The 18,814-nt window shown below is 46.2% G+C and overlaps 1 protein-coding gene across 1 annotated transcript in view; it reads right to left on the reverse strand.

Moving 5' to 3' along the window:
• Ttc28 (tetratricopeptide repeat domain 28) overlaps positions 1 to 18,814 on the reverse strand; it is a 407,017-nt gene that overhangs the window by 188,335 nt on the left and 199,868 nt on the right. Inside the window, exons 3-5 of the mRNA XM_032886506.1 lie at positions 13,384 to 13,531; positions 4,698 to 4,970; positions 3,592 to 3,722 (exon numbers count right to left, since the gene is read on the reverse strand). Of these exons, the coding sequence (XP_032742397.1) occupies positions 3,592 to 3,722; positions 4,698 to 4,970; positions 13,384 to 13,531 (552 nt within the window). The remainder of the gene's footprint in view (positions 1 to 3,591; positions 3,723 to 4,697; positions 4,971 to 13,383; positions 13,532 to 18,814) is intronic.

The following is an 18,814-nucleotide window of genomic DNA, read 5'->3' on the forward strand; positions in this document are numbered from 1 at the left end:
TGAGTCTATGACCAGTCCCTGTCTTAACTCACAGCAACCTGGCAGCGATTCAGACAGCACTCACTGCTGGTTGCTAAGCAGCATCTTCACATCTCAGTGTACTAAACACCCAGGGGAGAGACTGCGTACACACGCTCACGCTGAGCCCCGCCCACGCCTGGGGCTTCCAGAGGAGGTGCACATGTAAGGATCCCAGACTCGCCTATTAGAACTTTGAGCCTAAACAAACATACACTGTTGTGCTGGTTCCTAAGTTTTGACATAGTGAACTCCAGGCTTATCAGTGAGCAGTTTGCAACAGCGTAGGAATAAAGACTTTTAGTTTATCGCACATGAGGTGAACAACGGTGGATTGCAAGACTGCTCAGCATCAGAGTACTTACCCAGCATGCACAGGGCCCTGGGGTCACTCCTTAGTGTCGTGTGAAGAAGAGGAGAAGCTAAGAGAGATGCTGTGTTCACAGCAGCCATGATACAGAAAGAATCTAAGTGTCAAATTAACAGCAGGGAATGACGGCAGGTCTGAGTGTTATGTTAACTGAAATAACCCACAAGGAAAACACTGTATGGCCTCACTCAGACCTGGAACCTGGACGTCAAGCCAATGGAGGCACAGAGATGGCCTGCCCCCTTTGTGGAGATGAAACAGGAAGGGAACTCGGTCAGTCACGTGGAACAAATCCAGAGCTCTTGGTTGGATGCAACAGAAAACCATGGTCAGGGCTGTCATATTGTATATCTGGGGTCTGCTGAGAAAGTCCACCTCAAATGTTCTTACCAGAAGGAAAGAAAGAATCAGTGAGCACTATTATGAGTCAGGTACAGAAGCAGAGTTATGAGCCAAAACTTCAGAGAGGTGCCAAGAATCCAACAGTACATTTCAAGAACACGGAAGCTAGCCTAAAACTCCAGAGGCAAACAAGAGAGAGACACAGGTCCACATTAGCCTGGGAAGAGAAGGCACGCTCTCAAGTGAGTCTAGACCTGTAGCAAGAGGTGTCAGAATGAGTTCAAACCAGAAGGAAACCACTAAAGTTGTTACAACGGTCAACACTGCCAACTCGGGCGGGAAGTGAGTGATGGGGTTCAACTTGGAAGAGGATAGCATGTCCAAGCGGTGTTGCTCAGTGAGAGGACAAGTTCTCTTCCTGGAGGAGGGAAAATTAAGGATGAAGGGAGGGCTCCACAAGTATCATGGCAGCTAAATGCATTCCATCATCCTCCCACAGGAGGACAGAAGGAAGTATGTTTAAAGCTAGCCTTCTAAGGGACTGTCCTCGGCAGAACAGGCTGGGTTGTGGGCTTCCCGATGGACAGGTCTGAGCTACTACAGCAGTGGATCATAAAGGACCAGAAAGGGGGCAGGTGCCTGTGTAGGTGGCCACTACACGGTCAGAGAGTTGTGGAGAGGGACCAAGCACTGGTGTCACTCGGGACCCCTCTGCTTTCATACCAATTGTTTCTTAAGAATAATACTGCACATTCATAGTTCACACAATTTAATCCCAGATTATAGATAACCCCGGAGACAGAAAAACCACAGCACTGAGGAGACACATGGGGTGGCTGTACCACAGAGAGCAGTCTCCACACCTCCAAAGCTAGGCTAATGCAGAGACCTCACAGGTGAGAAAGAACGGGTGAATGAAGGTCTTGGCATATTTGTAGGATGTTGTCCGGCCCGTCAACACCTTGCCAGCTCTCACTTCTTAACGCCATTGGTACATTTGTCTTTGCAAGCCCCGGTGTCCACTGGGGGTTGTGGCACACGCCTTCTGTGACCCTGGCTCTCAGGAAGATGGGGCAGGAGAAGAGTCCAGTGTGTCCTACACAGAGTTCTAGCCTAACCAGGGCTAGGGTCGACAAAGTGAGACCCGGTCTCAAAATAAACAAGAAGTGAATATGATAAATAAAGCCATCTGCGCTTTCGGAAGTGTTGACAAAGGGAGGAGGATAAAAATCACCGAGAAAGTGTCCAGACACCTTCCTGAGAGAACAAATCGGCCGCCATGCACAGCTTCGAACACCTCTTTAAACCTGGTCCTCTCACATTTCCTTAAAATAAGAAATGAAATGCGGTCTTTGTGTGCTCCTGCCTAGTTCAAAGATTTTAGCAATGCTACTTGCCGGGGTTGAAGGTACCTGCTTTCCCTTCCTTTCAAAAGAATTTTTTTTTTTGAAATTTGTTTATTATTGTGTGTGTGTGTGTGTGTGTGTGTGTGTGTGTGTGAGAGAGAGAGAGAGAGAGAGAAAGAGAGAGAGAGAGAGAGAGTGTTCAGAGGATAATTTGGCAGGAGGGGGGACAGCAGGCTCTCTCCTTCTACCACATGGTCTGAGGGATGGATCCTCGGTTTTGTCAGGCTTGGCTGTTCCCTCCTGAGCTGCCTCATTGACGTCCTGCCTCCCACTTGGTACAGGGCCCACTGTGCTGTCCAGGACACCTCTTGCTTCTAACTGGATTGATCCTCCCGCTCCATCTTGCCAAGGAGCTGGGACTGCAGGCTCTCCCTCTGCATGTCTGATATTTTCAAATGCTGTTTTTAAAGCCCCTACCTTCTTTCTAGTACTGGTGCCTAATGATGCCCCAGAAACCTGAAGTTGCTGGGTTGTTTAAATGGCTGTACTAATGTCCCGCTGTAAATGTCCACCAAGCAACTATAACTGAACATATGAACCGACTTACAGACTTACCCTTCCCTCTGCTCTGACCCTTTTCTATCATGTCTATTAATGTGATAAAAGCCAAAATTAATAAAACCTCTTCATGGAAGGCAGCCACGGAATTCCAGCATTTCACGTATGTTATGCATGACTGTAGGACCGTACTGCATGGCCGTAAAGCAGGAGAGTGAAAGATCAGCCCCCGGGCCCCGAGTAGAACAGAAGAAAGAAGGTGGCCCCACAGCCAGGAAGTGCAAGGCCACCCTCTGCCCAAGAGCAAACAGGGAGACCTTCTCACTGTGCCATCCACACTGGATATCAACTTCCAAAGGCAATTATGGTCAGCAAGTACAGTCTTCGCCGTGACATTTGGCTTTCTGTGTACACTCAACAGGCAAAGAAAGAAGGAAAGAAGGAAAGAAGGAAAGAAGGAGAGAAGGAAAGAAGGAGAGAAGGAAAGAAAGAAAGAGAGAGAGAGAAAGGAAGTGAGGGAGGGAGGGGAGGGAAGGAAAGGGAAGAAGGAAGGAAGGGAGAAAGAAAGAAAGAAAGAAAGAAAGAAAGAAAGAAAGAAAGAAAGAAAGAAAGAAAGAAAGAAAGAAGGAGGGACAGTCATAACACTGGATCACAAATCTCATGTGAGCTAGTGTGTCACCAGATACCGTTCTGTGCTAGTTTGCCTGTGAGTTTCGTGGTGCATTTGAAGGGACTTAGAACATCGTGCCTGAGCTGGCTCCTGAGGTCAGAGACAGGACCTTCTCTCTCTGTATAGACTCAAGGACTATGCAATAGACATTCAATACCCGATGGGGCACGAGAGTCTCAATGACTATGGACTTCTGAAGATGTTAAGGCGCCCCAGATGCTTCCTGTACAGATAGAGGGACTCTGCGTTTCTGAAAACAGAGTTTGGTTTGCAAGCGAATTTCCTACCTCCCGGTCCTTGAGCTTCATGGCGAGCACCAGCTGATGCCTGTGGTTTGTGAGGGCCTCTCGGTAATTCCCCTTGGAAAAGAATGCAGAGCCTAGATTCCCATGAGCTCGGCATTCTCCTGTCTGGTCACCTGGTTTGGATGGAAGGAGAAAGTTTCTCTAAGTTACAGCATTATTTATAATGTATATGGTCCTATTAAAAGTCACAAATTTACTAGCTAGGATTTAAGTTACTTTCTTTTAGACTCTAGGAAGGGAGATAAGATCCTAGAACCTAATTCTTCGGGCAAATGTTACTGCTGTAACACACACGTGCACGGGGGCAGAGGGGTCTCTGACAGGAGGGTGTGAGACACAAACCAGCTGCCGTTGGGAGTCTCCTCCTCGCTTTGCAGGTGACCTTTGGTTCTGAGCAATTATCAGCTTGCTGGTTCAGCCATTTGACTCCGGGCTGCTCTCATACATCACTTCTCTATGAGTATCTGATGTCAGATCCCCACACCCCTCCTCCTGTAACCTGAAAGTCCCTGGATGATCAGTTCCGTGACGGCCGCAGTCACAGCCATGCCTCTTCTCCTCTACATGGAGGGAGGCAGGGGGCTCACAGGATAAAGGCTGGCCTGGGCTATGTACTGAAACCTTGCCTCCAGAACAGCAAGAAGGTCCCAAGCCCCGGCCGGTGGGTGGCAGAGACATCACACCGTCACCTGGCTCTCCAACGCAGGTTCTGAACCTCGACACTATGCTGTGCCCACCCCTCACCCCGCTTTTCTTTTGTTTTGCTTGAGACAGATTCTCACTGTACATCTCTGGCTGGCCTGGAACTCACAGACATCCACCTGCTTCAGCCTCTCAGCATGGTCCACCATACCCAGCCTGTGCCATGCTCTTTAACAAACCTTGGTGTATCAGTCATCGAGGCCTTAAAACTGTGAACTGGAAAACCCCAAGGAAGGTTCTGAACATGCTAATCACATTGTGAGGCCTCCTGAGAGATTTGGATCCTAAATGTATGAACATTCTCAAGACCTAAAGCTAAATGTTCTGTTGTGTATGTCAGGTCCTGTCGAAATCAGGGCATGCAGCTGACATGCAGGGCCGCATACCTAAGGTCTTGGCTACGTCCAAGTCTTGTTGCATGTACCCAGTGCTCTTCTCTGTGTTCCCAAGAGACCAGTGTGCACTGCTCAGGGCGGAGAAGACAGAGCCTCTCAGTTTGAGGCTGCAAGTGCCAATCTTCAGAGCAGCTTCTAAGACAACCACGGAGGCCCCGTGGTGGCCAGCTGTCAGGAGTTCCTGCCCAACCACAGACACGACCACAAAGGGACTCTTGTCCAGTTTCATTTTCTGAAGCTGCTGGTAAGTGGGCTCCAGGGTGTCTGAAGAGAAAGAAAACGAGAGAATGAAGACTGGTAGGCACAGCAGCCTTTTTGCTATGCTCTAGAAACATGTCTGCGGCCTGGTTCATGCACAGGCTCTACAGCCTGGAACCTTAGACCACATGATGGCCCACACATCCTGCAACCAGCATCGCCTACCCATCCAGCAGTTCCTTCCCCTGTGGGCAGGGCCAGACTCATACTCTCTTCCGGCTGTCATTGCTCACAACACAACACATCTCCTGAGAGGTCCTGGTCTATCTCCCTCCTCCCGGAACATTACAAGCCCACGCTTCCAGCCACCTGTCGCTGGGTACCACCCTCCACCCTCCAGCTGATAATCTGGTTTAGATACTCCTGTATCGAAACACACCTTCATTTAATGGCTTGTATTGTACAGTTTAGCTATCGGTTGTTCCACATTTGATCAGCAGAAATATTTTCCAGATGAACCTGTTGCCTACTGTGAATGAGAATTCTTTGAAAGCAGCTGCACCTCAGAGGCTGATTGGCTCACTAAGAGTGTGGCCACCAGAGGTGTTGGAACACTGAGGGTCCACAGTCCCATTACAATCTATCTTGGACCATCTTTAGCCTAGTAAACAGCCATTCGCCCGCCCACTTTGTTACCAACAGATAAACCTGGACTTAATGTTTTGACAAACAGATTTTTAAAAAGACATTTGGAATGCATAGTAAAACTGTAGATTTTTCACCAACCAAAGAGCTGCGGGTGGTATCAGGCAGCATCTTACGCCTCTGACAGAGTTCTCCCACCCCCACTGCCTTAACCTGCCTTCTGGATGCAGCCGCCAGTGAATTCAGAAAGCGCCTCGAGTCATGACTTTTCTTTGTTTTGTTACCATAAAAAGTTTGTGAAATTACTGCCTTGTTGGAACATGGTACTTGGGGTAATGCCCACCCTCACTCATATTTGGCTCCCAAATAAACTCTCTCTTATCCCTTTCGGAAGTGAGAGATGTGTTTTTTGGTTGATGATGCTTTATTCTGAGTAGCCAAGAGGTACACTGCAGACCTGTGACAAAATCCCACCCTTGTCTCACTGGTCAGTGAGTGTCCTGAACACGCCCATCATCCAATGCAAACAAACACTGAAACCTGCTCCTAGTTTCTCCTAGAGGATACAGTGAAGGCTATCCACAAAAAGCCAGCCATTCTCAAGGTTACTTCACGCACACACGCACACACGCGCACACACACACACACACACACACACACACGTGAGTGCACACACACACAAGCAAGCACACGAGCAAGCACACACACACACACACACACACACACGCACACACACGCGCACGCACACACACCAAAACATCGGCAAGCAAGGCAGGAGGAAATCATCTCTTACACTGGGGTGAGCTATCAAGTGATAAAATGAATGTTTAGCCCATTTTATCTTCAAGGGGCAGCAGTCAGGGGTGTAGGTCAGAGGTCATTAAGCCAGGTGGGGTTGGTTCCATGTGGGGGGGTTCGATAAGGATGACAAGCTCCCATCCCGCCCTTCTCTGTCTTCCTTGGAAATAATGAGAGTTCTGACTATGCCTCTCATGCTCCTGAAACCTCCTTCCATTAGTGGTTCCAATCCACACATCAGGCCTGCAGCAATGCTGGTCTCTTTGAACCTCACCTCCTGGCCAAAGGCCAGGATTTATGACTTCTCAGTTCTCTGTTAAGCAGCTCTCTTGCCTGAGTCAACATCACCAGGGAAACCCTGAAGCTCACTGGTGCCTAAAGCATTTTCCCTTCAATCAGATCAGTAAACAGAGAACAAAGAACATTTTTACTCCTGTCAAGATGCAGCAAGCATCAGGCTAGTAAGCAGTAGCTGTCCAGTGGGGTTAAACACAGGCAGCAGAGAGCAGGAACTGCTAACATAGAAGAAGGGCGCACCCCAGAATGAGAGCAGGAATCCGGAGGCCCCTGCTGTGGGCCGACAGCCAGTGGTGTTCAGAAGCAGCACCTCATCTCCAGTGGGCAAACCAGAGATGAGAGACACCAACAGTACTGCCTTTAACAAACAAAGAACTGGGCTGTTATCTGATTCCACTAAGGTTAATCAGACAGGGTCGGAGGCAAGGTCAGAGTCCACTGCAGGGCTCCAGACCACTGGGTGGCCAGAGCAGGAAGATTTGATTGCAAGCTACAGAGACCTTGGTGGCTTTTAAGCTGAAACCCACTGGGTTATGCAGTGGACTGTGGAGATACAGCCTCCAGGCCCTGGCACGCGGAGCACAACCCTCAGAAAAGGACGCTGCCACCTGCCACAATGAGTTCTATGTGACCCTCTCTTCACTGGACCTGTAGTCTCTGGCTAAAAGTTCAGGTCTCAGCTGCAAAGTTGAGTGGGGACATGGAGATTGGATGTTTCTGCTTTTATAGTGCAGGGCTGAAAACAGGTATTCCTGATGGACGGGGAAGGTGCTCAGAAGCCTATCCTGAAATGACAGGGATGGGCTCAAGCTTCAGAACAAGACTGTCTTTCCCACAGCAACTGTGCAGCCCCTGAAACAACTGCAGAAACAGCACTGAAACAGAAGACCGAGGTGAGGAGCTGTCTATAAACTCTCAAGAAGGAAAAAAAAAATCTTTACTTGGGCAGGTTTGGGGATAGATGGGAACGAAATTGGAAAAATTATAGAAGAAGATCCCCATTCAAAGTGGACAGAAAGAAAATATAAGTATATTAAACACTAGATACCTCTGCAAAGATGAATGCAAGGTGATGTGAGAGCCATGTTGCCCAAGGTGCTCAAGCTTCAGGGAAGTGGAGCTTGACTTGTCAAAGGATGGCTTTTGAACTCTTTGCTGCTTTTATTCTAAGTGGGAGGCGCCTTAAGAGAAGGGACTGTCTTACACAGGGAGCCGGGAGACAGACACAAGGGTGAGAGAGGTTCCCAAAACGCTGGTTTGAGCTGACCAGGCACTATAGGTAGCAGCGGAAGCTGATGTGGCTTAGTGGGAAGGACGGAAATCGGGGGCTGAAAGACCATGTCTGTCCTTCAAAACTAACCTCACACAGCCACGTGCATGGGCAACGGCTGTAGCCATGGTTACACATGTGCTTGGCTAAGTGTGCACACAGACACCTATGTACACATGTGCACCTGTGCCTAGATCTAAAGTGATACACACAGAGCATCCACTTCGCTGTATGTAATTTCCGTTTTAAAAGTTATCTGCTTAAGCTGAGATTACATCTCATAGATCACTGGCTGGAATCTCTAGTCAGCAGTTGGATTGAGAGGGGAGGAGGGGGCTTGAGGTGGGGTTTTTCTATGCTGCCCAGGCTGGTCTCAGATTCCTGGCTGTGAGCCATTTTCCCATCTTAACCTCCCAAGTAGCCAGGACCACAGGACCGACCATGCCACTGTATCCAGCCAACCGTATTTCTTTTGATGAAAGAGATGGTAAGGCACTTTTTAAAAATCTAAAGATAATCTCTGAGACTCTTTTCAAGTCTGTTGCTCTAATTCCTGTATTAAGATAAACTCGCGCTATCATCAGAGGGACTAATTTTGTGATTTTTAGCAGATTAGACAGAACAGAATTTTGGCAGCCTGTAGCTACTCAGATGTTTTTCTTTCTAGAATTTATGCATAATACATGAAATACCCGGAGTCAAACCAATTCCGTAGGAATATAAAGGCCCTTTGCAGCACTGACCGAGCCCCTGCTGTAGGTTTTTGAAATGTAAAGTCCTTGGGAATTTAAGAAGAATAAAGTCGCATTTCCTGACACTCCAGGAGCTGGTGAGAATGTAGCAGAGGCTGACAGTAGACAGTTGGTCGCCCTCTGCTAAGAGGCGTGCCCCACTTGCGGGCTCTGAGATGCACAGCTCTCTAAACTCTCTAAACACTTCTAAACTGGGGATTCTCTAGGCACTTGATCTGCACGGCCTAATATACATAAGGAGCTGTGCAATAAGGAGAGACCGTGTGAGTATCTGACGTATCAGGATCTGCCCAATCTAGAAGTGCATGCTGCAGTTCCAGGCCAGAGTTCTGAGAACTCTCGACATACCCAGGGAGCGTCCTAAGGTCAGCAGTTCACAGAGGAAATGGCAAACTGGAAATCACAGTGTTGTCTAGGAAGACAGGTTTCTGATGCTGAGGTCAGAGTGTAACTTCCAGTGAGGGTACATGAAGGAAGGGGAGCCTGGGTACTGTGTGAGCACCAGGAAGGAAAGAGTCCCTTCTGCAGAGGAGAGGGCTTCTGCAGGGTCTGCCTCACTCCTATGGCTCCTGGAACATAATGGGATGGGCATCATCCTTTCCCTCTTACAGGAAGGCTGGGGAGAGGAAGCAATGCTACCTCCATGTCAGTAAGTTAGCAAATGGCATTGCTGGGACCAGACCCCTTTCTTGAGGGAAGAAATTCCATGTTCCTCATACAACATTTCCAAAGAAGGACCCTTGTGGAAAGTGTCTGGGCCTAAAAAATTCCCTGAAGAGGGTGTTCACAGAGGGCAGACACAGACACATAATGAAGGGGAGGCCTCAGAACTGAGAGAGAAAACCTAAGCATTTGCCAGCCCCTTTCTGAGGGCACTCGATAAAGCAGTCCCCGAGGATCCATCCGGAGTTGATAGAATCACAACAGGTGATAGATGGCTCACAAAGGTGACCCATCTTTAGATGGCTGAACTTGCAGAAGAGAAGAGAGAGGCATGGGAGTCCTGGGCACTGTCCCTTGGAGGATGACTGTTGGTGACCCTGGCCTCATTCTGCCACTGTGTTACTAAGCCCACAGCAGGCACAAGCACCTCAACATTTAAATCCCCTAAAGCATCTACACAACACTGAAAGACTGGCTCAGAAAAAGTATAAACAGCCCAGATGTCAAAAGACTGAGACATCCTCTCAATTTATATTCATCTTTAGTTCTATATTTGGTTAATGGTTTAAGAGGGATACATGTATTGTGATGTAACCATAGAGAGATACATGTAATGTGACATGACTATAGAGAGATACATGTATTGTGACATGACCATAGAAGGATACATGTATTGTGTTGTAACCATAAAGAGATACATGTACTATGCCATGACCATAGAGAGATACATGTAGTGTGATGACGTAACCATATCCACAAGAAAGTTTACTCACAATTGGTTTGTATACATAGGTGAAATGATAAAAATAAATCAGATAGTTCACTTAGGAAACTAGAGAATAATAAAAATCAAATTAATTTAAATATTGATAGGGATAATATGATTTATATAGGAATAAAAGTGTATTAATATAGGCCGGTCCTGCCTTTAAAAAGGAACTCTTTCTCTTTGCAGCCCTCAGATTGAACTCAGGACTCAGTACACGTTAGGCACGTTCTAGTGCTGAGCCACATTCCCAGACCTAAGATGAAATCTCACCTTTAAAAAAGAAAAAAAAAAGACCAAACTGGGTCTGGAGGGGATGGCACAGTGGTTACAGGATTGGCTGCTCTTCCTCAGGACACAGGTTCAGTTCTCAACATCCCTATGGCAGCTCACAATCATCTGTAACACCAGTTCCAGAGGATCCAATACCCTCCTCTAGGCTCCAAGGGCACTACATACATGTGGCACGTGAACATGCATGCATACAAACAAAACATCCATAAATATAAAACGTAGAATTGTAGGTATTCTTTCGGCCATGTTTGTTCATGGAACCTGAGCTGGGGAGGTTTTGGGTTTTGTTTTGTTTTATTTTGTTTTCTCTGTTGTATTTCAGAATTACAAAACAAACCAAGCAACATGGCACATCCTTGGGATGTGGGAGGATTAAGATTTTAAGGCCAGCCTTAGCTATCCTGTGGTTTAGAGACCACACTGGGCTGCACAACAACCCTGACTCAACAAACAAACAAATAAGACAACAGCAAGAGGTCGCAGGTCAGATCTGTCTGCGAAGGGTTCGAGCCACAGCACTGTGCCTCAGTGTCAGACATTTAGACTCTAGGGACGATGACACTGTCTGTGACCACAAGGATGGTTTGGAGAGTCACTACAGCACACCACAGAGCAGGGCCACACCCTGCACAGCCACAGGCTGAAGAAAGGACGCTCAGAAGACGCCAGTGGGAGCAGACTGAGGGAAGAAGAAAACACGGAAGGGCTCCAGGTCCTGTAAGAAGCAGGTTTTCCTCCATGGTCACTCACTGCAAGGTGGGAGGGGGGACCCTGAGGGTGACAGCTGCTCTGAGGCTACAGGGAAAATTTATTAAAAAAAAAAAAAACTATTTCTCAACAAATTGTTTCAAAGCCCAACAGATGCCGTTCTGCAGATATCAACACATCTGGTAGAGCATCCTCTGGCAGCCACAATGCTGCCTCAGGGTGAACCGGTGTTGTCTGCATGGACTAAATACAAGTGTTCCATATACATTCTTTAAATGACACTACCAATCCTTGGAGAAGTTCTATGCATGGCCTTCATGGAGAGGAAAGAAAAAAAGTGAAAGAAAAGTAAAAAAATACTGTAGGAAATGGTAAGGAAGACAGGTGTTGGCTTGTTCATCGTGTTCCCCTAAAGGTCCTGGAGCCCCGAGTGCATTGCTCTGAATCACGGTTTATTGACAGCAAGGCCCATCTTGGGGAGAGCCTTTGGTCCCTGAAGCAAAGTTGTGAGACTGCTTGAAGGAAAGTTTCTTACCTCTTTCCCCTAAAACTATGAAATGTCTAACTTTCAGGAAAATACCTTTTACACAGAGCTAATTGCTTGGAGACAGGAGCACGGTCTACCTCACCATTGTTTTGTTTGGCACGAGCTTTGAGCCAAGTACAGTAACAGGCAGCGAATTAAAGAGCGTAGTGCTGCAAACACATACAACTAGACAAAACGACACTGTCATCGAGACTCTCAGGTTCATTCTCTAGAATAATCATTTTTATGGCAAGTCCTGCTTGACATAAGCTATGGACATAAGATGTCTGCAGGCCACAGATCCGCCGCCATGACAGATGACAGCTGGTGTATGTGTTCAGTCAGAAACCTCCCAACTGCACATTCATCAAAGCTCACTGAGTGCTACAATGTCTGCCCAGTACTCTTTCACTCCTGAGTGTGACTTCCTGGGGCCACAGAGTAAAACACGATAAAACCACTGTGCGGCACTGAAGACAGTTGGCTCAGGGCAGTAGAATTCCTCCAGCCTTGCCCGGGTCCATGTCCGTGTATCGTCTGTTTTCTCAGAAGATCAGTGGGAATAAAGCAACAGAGAAAACCGTTTCCACCTTCTTTTTCCTCTTTGAGGGCAACACTCAGCCTCCTGTTTCTCTAAAGATGTGAGATGCTGCCCAGGGCTACAGATGCTTTAAGAAATGCAAGAAAGAACGAGGCAGACATGATAGCTCACGCCTATGATCACAACAGTCAGGAGACTGAGACAGGAGGATTGCTGTGAGTTCCAGGCCAGCCTGGACTACACAGTAAGTTCATGATAGCCTTGGCTACAGGGAGAGATTCTGACGGGAAGAAAGGGAAGTGTGGCTGAGAATTCCTGAGGGAAGATGGGATGCTACAAGGTTGGGAGGCCAGTCACAACTTCTCTCAGGTTACATTTAGCCCCATATGGAGCCACTCCCTGACCCCCTCTGCAACATACCTGCTGTCCTGATAAACAGATTAAAAACCTTTGGAATGTGCTAACTTAACAAACCCTGCTGTCTACCAGCAGACCCGAAGAAGTTATCAGGCAGCCTCTGAGGCCATAGTTAAGAATCTCGCATCCTGCTGCATCCTATCTCTCTGGTACTTCCACCAAGGTAATAATTGACTGTGATTTTTCATTTATAATGTTCTTTGTTCTCTTACTATAAAACTCCACAGAATTGCATCCACACTGGGAAACATGGAAGCGGGTAATCTGAACTGTGATTCGGAGGCTATGTTTACTCATATTTGGCTCCAGAATAAACTATCTCTTAATCCTGTTGAATTAACTTCTGTGTTTTGTATGGAAGGAAGGAAGGACAAAGGAAGGGAAGAAAAGGAGGGAGAGAAGAGGGAGAGAGGGAGGGAGGAAAGGAGGGAAAGAGGGAGAGAGAAAGGGAGGGAGGGAAGGAAGGAAAGGAAGGACGGAATGGAAGAGGGAGGGAAGGAAGGAAAGGAAGGAAGCCCAGTTTAATGTCTTATTTTATTATTTCTAAAGGCTATATTTGTTCATACAAGAAAATCAACATATTATTAGAGGCACTGTAAATTAAAAACTTAAAACTAATTTTACAGTGGAAATGATTTAAATAATCCTGAAACAGGAAGACAAGAACTCATCTACCCCATTAGACAGTCCGTCAGCGGGTCACAGACCCCGTCGGCGGGTCACAGACCCCAGCAGCTCTCTAACATGGAGGCCGGGTGCCTGCTTCCCGTCCAGCGCTCCTGAAGATGCCCGTCCCGCCTACCTCTCATGGGAGACTTCATGGCAGCTTCCACCATCCCCACCAGGAGCTGGAGGCTTTTGGGGTCTTGAGCCAGCCCAGACGCGAAGGCTGCCAGGGCATCCGCGTGACGTCCGAGGTACTGGAGGGCAACACCCTGTCGGAAGTATGCCTGGAACACAGGGAAGAGAACAAAGGTCCTTACTTATTACTCTGCCGTCTGCTGTCCATCGTGCCCCTAGGGGTTCTTTACTGGAGCTAGGAATGAGATGCCCGTGGCTCAAAAACCGGAATACAGGGTTGATAACTGAGAACTCATTTCTTCTACACGTCACAAATTGTACTTCTTTCAAGAACTCACATTTAAATGTTTCTTTTATGTCTCAGACATGCTGACGTTGCTCTATTGGTTGGCACATATCTTCGCATTGCTTCTAAATGATTTAAAACACGGTCCTTGTGCTGGAGCTAGAGTTCAGGTGGTACCATGCTCACCCATCATGCAGTGCAAAAAGTCACCGTGGCAGCCCAACAGAAATTCTCATTCTTAACCAGCGCTGACAGCCTGTAATGCTAGCACTTGAGAGACACAGGGAGAAGGAAAAATAGGACAAGACCATCCTTGGCAGCAGAGCAAATCTGAGACACTCTCCAAAAGGCTGGCTATTGGGAGATTTCCTGATATTTTACCAAGGTGCCTAATAAGGCACATTAACACGCGAAATACAACTTCGGTTGCACGTGCCCTGTCAGTCATATCATGTGCCCTGTCAGTCATATCATGGGCCCTGTCCCAACGTGTGCCCTGTCCCAACGTGTGCTCTGTCCCAAGGTGCTGTGGTTTGATTCTCTGTTGTATGATAGAACACTGACCAAAGGCAACCTGGGAAGAAAAAAGGTTTTATTTGGTGCATGACTTGCATTCCCTCATCAACCTGGGAACACGCAGGAACAGAAGCAGAGACCATAGGGTGATGCTGCTCACTATTCACCAGCTCTTGCTGGCCCAGCTGCCTTATTTGTAAAGCCTAGGGATGGAACCACCCATGGTGGGCTGGGTCCTCCTATGTCAAGGAGCAATTAAGAGACTGCCCATAGACTTGCCCATAGGCCTTTCCCTCTTCTCAGTGACTCTAGTTTGTGTCAACTTGACAAAAAAAAAAAAAGATAATATACGCATCCTTGTTTAAAAACTCAGTTTGGACACATGCACATTGTATTCATCTGGGGAATTTGATGGATTGTTTTTGATGGTTGAATCAGGATCTCACGGTAGCCCTGGCTGGCTTCAGACTACTTTTGGCTGTATGTCTACCTTCCTTTAGCCACCTTACTTGGCTATGCTTACAGGCTCTGTGGGGTTTCAAACATTTTTTAAAATAGTTACCTGAAATACGTGTGCTTTGCCTCAAAACAACCAAGATTACTGTCCTTTGTGTTCTTTAAGGGCTTAATTTAAAAGTGGTAAAAAAAAAATGTGATCACAGATGACCAGATGATGTCAGCTAACTGAAGAAATTATCAGAGAACTGGGAAATGTATAACCATAGAGTTCTCTTTAAATTGTTTGTGTGTGCGCTCCAGCATGTGTGTACATGTCCGCATGCATAAAGAGCACTGAGCTCTTTATGTGGATTCTTTTCTTGTGGACTAAGGCTCTGGAGCATTACAGGTCGACAGTTTGCCAACTGAGGTATTCCCCAGACCCTAAACTTAGAACTTAAACCAGTTTTGTCAAGTAGAGTTTGGTTTTCAAGTACATAGAGAACCATCCACAGGAAGAATGGAATGTCTCCGCAGTGCGCAGACATATATGAAGACGAAACAGCCACGCATATAAAATAAAATACTGAGATAAATAAACCTACTTTTAATTAACTTTATTAATATGCTCAGCTTTTGTACCTCTGTCTCTAAATAAGTGGCTTCTTATTCTATCTTCTCTTACAACACTGGTTATCCTTGTTCAGGTGAACACACTTGACCATTCCTATAAACGATATCACGAGACTCTCAAACTACCGCTGAAAATATACCTCTAGCATTTTCTACCACACGAGTACTCGGAGAGTGCGAGAGCGGAGACATTCGGGCTTCCCCGTAAACCCGGTTATCACATGTGTGTAGGAGCGTGCTGACGTAGTCTGAAGAAGTAAGGCTATTCTGGACTTCAACCGAGAATTAACCTCTAAGGGAAACGAACGCTCAGATGCTCAAGGGCTGTTTTGTCTCTGTGGATTTGAACCAGCAGCAGCTGTGAAAACGCAGGCGTAGACAACCCACGCGAAGGCGCGCTTACTGCGCTTCCTCCCTCTAGCCTTGGCCACTATTCACATTCAATGTGTTTGCAGACGGTTTTGCATTTCCCACCCATGTTCCATTTTAGGGGGTTCCAGTCATGCACTCCACCTGGAAATGACCATGGTTCTGTGGCTCTTGAAGAGAGGCTTAGCCACAAACGCGCCCGAGAATATATGATATACGCATACGCAACCAGGAAATCCCCGGACCCAGGGAGGCTGTGACAGGAGAATTGCTTAGAGCTTGAGGCCAACCTGATCTGCATAGCAGACCAGCCTGGTCACCAGAGGGAGACCCTATCTCAAAATAAAGAATACATGATAATCACGCGATACATACACATATGAACGTGCTGGGCATCTATGCAAGCAAGAGTTACTGCCAATGGAGGGAGATATCTAGGGTTATGAATTATAGGAAACAAAAAAATATTAAATGTTTTTTTAATTTTGAAGTTCCTGTGTGCTTAAAACAAAACTCAATCATCCATTACTTCACTGAGTGATCAATGATTTCACAGTTTTTCAAGTAAAATGATGAAAAGTACGTTTTGTTCGGCTGAACCTGGGGAAAAAAAACCAACCTCAAACAGATGCAGCCATAAGCAACAAGATACTCTAGGTGGACGGCAGAGATCCCTAAGGTTGTCTTCTCACCTCACATGCATGCCAAGGCATGCCTAAGTATTGCACACACATATGTACACACCCATTTGTGCATATACATGTGTTCATACATATACACATGCACACAGACACACATGCGTATATACACGCATTTGTACCTATGTGCATGTGTTCATACACACATGTATACACACATTTGTACATACATACATGCACACATGCATGTGTACACACATTTGTACATACATACATGTGTTGACCCACAGGCACATACATACACAAATGTATACACACATATACACATTTGTGCATATACATGTCTTCATACATATGCACATGAACACATGCACATGTATGCACATTTGTACATGCATGTGTTCACACACATGTATATACACATGTACATACACATACACCATTTAAAGATGCAAGTTATGGTCTCAAGTGACATGGCAGTGCTAGAAACTCAGCTTGTTTCATTTTCTTCAGAATCAAAATGAGATGAGATGGTGACACTGGACCTCCGGATATGGTCACTTAGTGCTTGACAGTGCCCATGGGATGAGACGGCATCTGGGAACAGCATGCTCCATGTTAGGTGACCATCAGGTGGGGCTCTCCCAGCTCTTTCCCCAGCAACAAGTCACTACAGAATAAGATCAATTCTTTAGACTTCTGTGAGCACAATAAAACTTAAGCTGAGAGTGATGGAAAAGAGACTGCAGTTTATTGTGACAGAACAGAGAACTCGGCACAGCACCTGACACAGACTAGAACAGCCATCTTGCTAGCTAATGAAAAAAGACTTAACAAGAACACGTGACTCTAGACTAAGGGAATGCACTGAATTCAAGTATATACTTAAGTATCAAAAATATTAGTCACCCTCATCCCATGGGTGAGTCACCTGACCCTCCCAGACAAATCCCCTCCACAAACTACACAAGTAGCCTAGGATCCACATCAGTCCCTGGCCTCGTCTAACCACACCACCTGTACTGACAAAACCTCTAGGCTTCCACAGGAACTGCCCTGCCGGCCCCCACCCTACACAGCACCCAGCCTCTCCACCCAGCCAGCCAGATCCTGCCGGTCACTGTCCAGGGTCTAGCTGGCAGGTTATCTGCAGAAAAAGTAAAGGGAGAGACATCATAATGAAGTTATACGTCAGATGGGCAAGGCAGACATTTGCAGGCTATTCCACCTAAATACCATTAAATAGACATTCTACACAGCAGCAAATGGAAGCTTCCAAAAATACCTCATCCTGGGGCATGAAGCAAATCTCTACAAATTAGGAAAGGCTGAAATAATTCCATGTATTCCAACTGACCATAATGCAATAAAACTTAAAATTGACAGCAAAGAAATCTCTAGTAAATGCACAAACTCGTGGAGATTAAATAACTCATTAGTGGATGATGAATGGGTCAAAGAAGAAATCAAGACAGAAAAAAAAAATTCTCTGGGACTCAATAAAAAAGAAAACATCACAGAGCAAAACCACTGGGACACAATGGAAGCTGTCCTCTGAGGGAAAGATAAATTTTATGTATATATTACACTTATATAATATATAATATATAGTATGTTACACACACACACACACACACACACACATATTCAAACTCAGTGAATCTAAGTGATGGTTCTTTGAGAAGATAAACAACATCAACAGACCATTGGACCGACGAACCCAAAGAAAGACAAGACCCAAATTTAACAGAACCAGAAATAGACAGGGAACCATTACCAAGGACAGCAAAGAAACTCAGGTTTTTATAAAAGATGAGTGTAAAAACCCATACTCTATTTAGCTGGAAAGCCAAAAAGAAGTGGATAAATTCCTAGATTCAGCCAAACAACCAAAGTCAAACCAAAAGGAGGTTAACAACCTAAATGGACAAACAGGGTTGAGGCAGGAGTGAAACGTCTTCTAGGTAAAAGCATGCGGCCCAGGTGGACGTAAAGACAAAACTCACACTCACGAGATCATCAGCTCAATGGAGGGAGAAAAGGCCTCTGACAAAATCCAACATGGTGTCATGATAAAAGACAAAGAGAGGAGGGGGACACGGCTCAACACAGTGACAGTGTAAGAAAAACTCAGAGCCAATGTCATCCTAAGTGGAGAAACCCTTGAAGCCACCATACTGAAAAAATGAAGGAGGCAGAGACGCGGTCCTCACTCCTCTTCGATATCGCATTTGAAGGGCCAACTGGAGCAATAAAGCAAAGGAGTGAAACTTAGGAGACACAAAACAGGAAAAAAGTGGTCAAACTGTTCTTATTTGCAGATGACACCAAACTATACGTTAGAGATCCTGAAAACTCTACCAGAAACCTTCTAGAAACAATAAACAAATTCGGCGATGGGGCAGGATAAAGAATCAACCTGCACAAATCCATAGCTGTTCTATGCACCATCAGCAAGCATAAAGAGATCACAGCAGCCCCAAAGAAAATAAGATTATCTAGGAATAAACCTAACCACGGAGGTGAAGGACCTTTACAATCTTTACATTTTA

The sequence above is a fragment of the Rattus rattus genome, chromosome 16 (assembly GCF_011064425.1).
Source record: "Rattus rattus isolate New Zealand chromosome 16, Rrattus_CSIRO_v1, whole genome shotgun sequence".
Classification (NCBI taxonomy): Eukaryota; Metazoa; Chordata; class Mammalia; order Rodentia; family Muridae; genus Rattus; species Rattus rattus.